The sequence below is a fragment of the Daktulosphaira vitifoliae genome, unplaced genomic scaffold (genome assembly GCF_025091365.1).
Source record: "Daktulosphaira vitifoliae isolate Bord-2020 unplaced genomic scaffold, ASM2509136v1 Scaffold_2, whole genome shotgun sequence".
In the NCBI taxonomy this organism is placed as follows: Eukaryota; Metazoa; Arthropoda; class Insecta; order Hemiptera; family Phylloxeridae; genus Daktulosphaira; species Daktulosphaira vitifoliae.
In genome coordinates this window covers 47,219,210-47,223,145 of record NW_026099573.1, presented here as the reverse complement: position 1 = coordinate 47,223,145, position 3,936 = coordinate 47,219,210, and the positions used below count along the sequence as shown (strand labels likewise).

General features: G+C 33.4%; 1 protein-coding gene across 1 annotated transcript; it reads left to right on the top strand.

Annotated features, from left to right (window-relative positions):
• The first annotated feature begins 230 nt into the window (after window positions 1-230).
• LOC126898344 (52 kDa repressor of the inhibitor of the protein kinase-like) lies at window positions 231-2,977 on the top strand. The gene is made up of 2 exons (XM_050672285.1): window positions 231-2,070; window positions 2,922-2,977. Exons 1-2 carry the CDS (start codon window positions 231-233, stop codon window positions 2,975-2,977), a joined length of 1,896 nt encoding a protein of 631 aa, XP_050528242.1.
• Window positions 2,978-3,936: the final 959 nt, after the last annotated feature.

Genomic DNA, 3,936 nt, shown 5'->3' with positions numbered 1-3,936 from the left:
CCAAAACAAACATACAAATTCCCTACAGAAACATCGCATAATAGAAGTTTTCAACCTAAGTGGATTTTGCTTGGCTGGCTTACTCAGCGAGTGAAGACAGCGTATATTGCAAATCTTGCTGGTTATTTTTCCATGAAGGCGTTGGAAAAGGTGGTCATCAAAAACCAGGAAAACTTGTGTCTGTCGGTTTTCGAGACTGGAAAAAAGCTAGAGAATTTTTTCAAAAACATATGGAAAAAGAATATCACAAAAAATGTGTTATGCAAGCCACTTCATTTCTCAATATATTAACTGGAAAGCAGCTGGATATCGCGTCTCAGTTGGATAGTCAACGCACCAAAGAGATATCTGAAAATAGGGCTGCATTGGAACCAATTATTCGCACAATTCTTTTTTGTGCAGAACAAGAATTACCTCTAAGAGGCGATCATAATAGCGGTGCTCTATCTTTGACACGACCTAAACAAAAAGATGGAAAGTTCAGAGCTCTTTTACGGTTCAGAATTGAGTCTGGTGATCAAAATTTAGAAAAACATGTACTCAAGAGCTCCAAAAACGCTACTTATTTGAGCCCTATCATCCAAAATGAAGTTATTCAGACGTGTTCTGACATTATCACTGAAAAAGTTATTCATAGAATTTCTAAGGTACAATGTTTTAGTCTCCTTGGCGATGAAACAATGGATGTTTCAGGGACCGAGCAGCTTTCGCTATGTCTACGGTACGTCGATATACCAGATCTACAAGCTCCTATTCTTCGTGAAGATTTTATCGGATTTATCCCAATCAAAGATCAGTCTTCTGAAAATCTGACGAACGTTATTTTACAGCGATGTGAAGAGCTTAATCTCGATATGACCAAGTGTATTGGGCAAGGATACGATGGGGCAACAAATATGGCGGGTCATTTGAGTGGCGTTCAAACGAGAATTAGAGATAATTATCCGAAGGCAAGATACATTCATTGTGCCAGTCACCGTTTGAACCTTGCTCTGTCGAATGCAATGTCTGTTCCAGCAATACGCAATTGTCTTGGAGTTGTTAGTCAGGTTGTAAATTTGTTCAGAAATCATTCGAATGCAAACAAACTTTTTCAAGACACTATCCAAGAACATGCTCCAGACAGTAAAAAAAAACGACTTCTTCGGCTTTGTGACACAAGATTTATCGAAAGACATGACAGTATTATTGTATTTTTAGAACTCCTCGAATGCATTGTCATGTCTTTAGATGAAATTGCTCAAAGAACATGGAACATATCTTCAACGGCATCAATTCTTCACACAGCTTGCCAAAAAAGTGAATTTTTAGTGAGCCTTGTTGTTTGTGAAAAACTATTCAGTTTGACTCTTCCGCTGTCGGTTTTTCTCCAAAAAAAATCTTCAGATTTCGTTTCCGCTGTAAATTATACAAATGATATATTGAGTGCACTCCGAAAAATGCGGGAAACTGCTAGCGACACTTTCAGAGGAATTTTTCAAGCAGCGTCGAAATTTTCAGCGGACCTTTTTGACGCTGAACTTCAAGCTCCAAGAGTTGCATCACGACAGAAATCTCGTGTAAATATACAAACGACATCGAATGAAGATTATTTCAGAGTCACCACATTTATTCCTTGTATCGATGCTTTAATACAAAATTTGACGGATAGATTTATCAAGAATGAAGATATTCTCTCAAGTTTTCAACTGCTACTTCCAGGATATGCTTCCGAGAAAAAAATGGATGAACTGGAAAAATTAGGTCCATACTTTCAAGACGAAATGTCATTGTCCGCAGTTCAAGCTGAGTACAAGTTATGGTGTGCCAAAATGTCATCAATTGACTCATCGACTGAAATTTTGAAACTGTTGGAATATTGTGACAGAACATTTTTTCGCGCGATTAATCTTCTTCTCAAGGTATTGGCTACTATTCCAGTCACAACGGCTAGCGTTGAAAGATCGTTTTCTACAATGAAGAGGATAAAAACTTTACCTCGTAGTGTGATGGGCCATGACAGACTAAGTGCACTCGCGATGATGACAATTCACTGGGATACTATTGTTGATCCGGAAGAAGTGCTCAACTGTTTAGCAAACAAAAAAACAAGAAAATTACTTTTATAAGGTGTATATTTTTTGTAAAAATTCTTTCAAATATAGTTAAAGTTATTTATATACTTTGTACTGCGTTTTTTTTATTGCACTCCAATTAATAATAATTTAAACGTCACATATATATTTTTTTTTTTTTGCTCGACGAAAAATTCCTAATTATGATTCTGGAACTTTAGCCCCCCCGAAACCAATTTCTGGATACGGGCCTGANCTCATCAGCTATACAATCAGTTACCACACGACGACAACATGTAGTGCATGACACCCATTCAATTCTGCTGTGATGTTCTATATACTTTTGGCAATATAAACATATGTTTGCCATGTCACCTGAATTTTCTAGCAGTAAACTTTTTAATTCGTTTCTATAATTATTAGGGTTGAACTTCTTGTCGAAATGTGACTTATTTATTATTGTGATAGCGTAGTATATTACATAAACTCCACAGTTATAAGCATCAACTTGTTTTGGTATGTTTTTGGCTTTACATTGAACCAATGATACTTGAGGAATTGATTTTTTAACATAAGTACAATGTGTTTTTAACCCTCTATATAATTTTTGAAACTTTTGCTGATTGTATTTTGGATCTTTAGTAGGATTCATTGGGTCTATTATGCAACACTCTTTAAGTTCGAAATTAATTACTGCAATAATCCAATGATTCATTTTTGATAATTCTACATGCCATGGCATAATGACAGTACTATTTTTTTCGAAGTTATACCTATTTTTCTGTTCTTGATTTTTTTGCGTACTACTTAAAATTTCTGTTACTTCGTTACAGTATAAAACTTTTAAAACTGTTTGTTTATTCATAGACTGTATGGCCAAACAAATATCAATTACAAAGTTGCTTAGCCAACTTTCTCCATAAAGACAATTAAAATCATTAATGTCTAATGTTTTTAAAGTATATATTGTCGAATTAGGTATGATATGATAATAGGTACCAACTATAAAATTAAATAATTTTACTTTGTTATTTATTAATTTCTTGACTGTATTTGTGTGGTCAACTACCAGTCTATAGTATTCTAAATCTTTTAGTAGCATGTTACTGTATAAACTTTTTCTTAAAACATTATTTTGGGTTTCATTTGATTTTAACAATAGATTTTTACAATTACAATCAATTTTTATATTACACTCAATTGATGAGATTTGTTTTACATCTTTTTGATTAGATTGTTTTGAAATTAAATTTGTATAACTTTTTCTATTTATTTGTCCATTGCCATTAGCCATACTCAATGACCGACTGAAAAAATCTTCCATTGTTTCTATTTCTCCAGGCACCATAAGGGCGTCGTCGTCTTCTTCATACATAACTGATTGCAATACATTGTCCGTATAATCCAACATTATACTAGGTTCATTTTCTTTTAAAGGATTTGTTAAATTATTGACAGATGAATTATATTTTTTTAGAATAATTAAGTACGCCCCTTTTCCATTACATGGCCATCTCTTTTCAGATACATTTTTATCATTGCAACATACCCATTTGAAATTTTCTTTTAAATATACGGTATAATGTCCAGATTTAGTATCATCGCCTAAATGAAATATTGTAGCCAAAGGCGAGTAAAAAAAATTATTGATTGTAAATTGAGCTTTAGAAATATTTTTCAACTTCATATCTGTTATTTTAGTAATTACATTTTTCAATGTATCATTCAATGTGTTTATTTAAATCCTCTGAGAATGGTAGTTTATCATTCAGTGGTGGTATAGAATGGTCATCAATCCTTACCAAGTTGATAGATCGAGAATGAAATTTTGTTTCTTTGTCCACTAAAATCAAAGGTCTATGGTCACTCACTAGATTTTCAT

Coding starts and splice junctions, on each gene's coding strand:
- LOC126898344 (XM_050672285.1), top strand. CDS start 231: ATGGAAAAAGAATATCACAAAAAATGTGTTATGCAAGCCACTTCATTT. Junction 2,071..2,921: donor TCCGGAAGAAGTGCTCAACT/GTTTAGCAAACA, acceptor GTTTATTCATAG/ACTGTATGGCCAAACAAATA.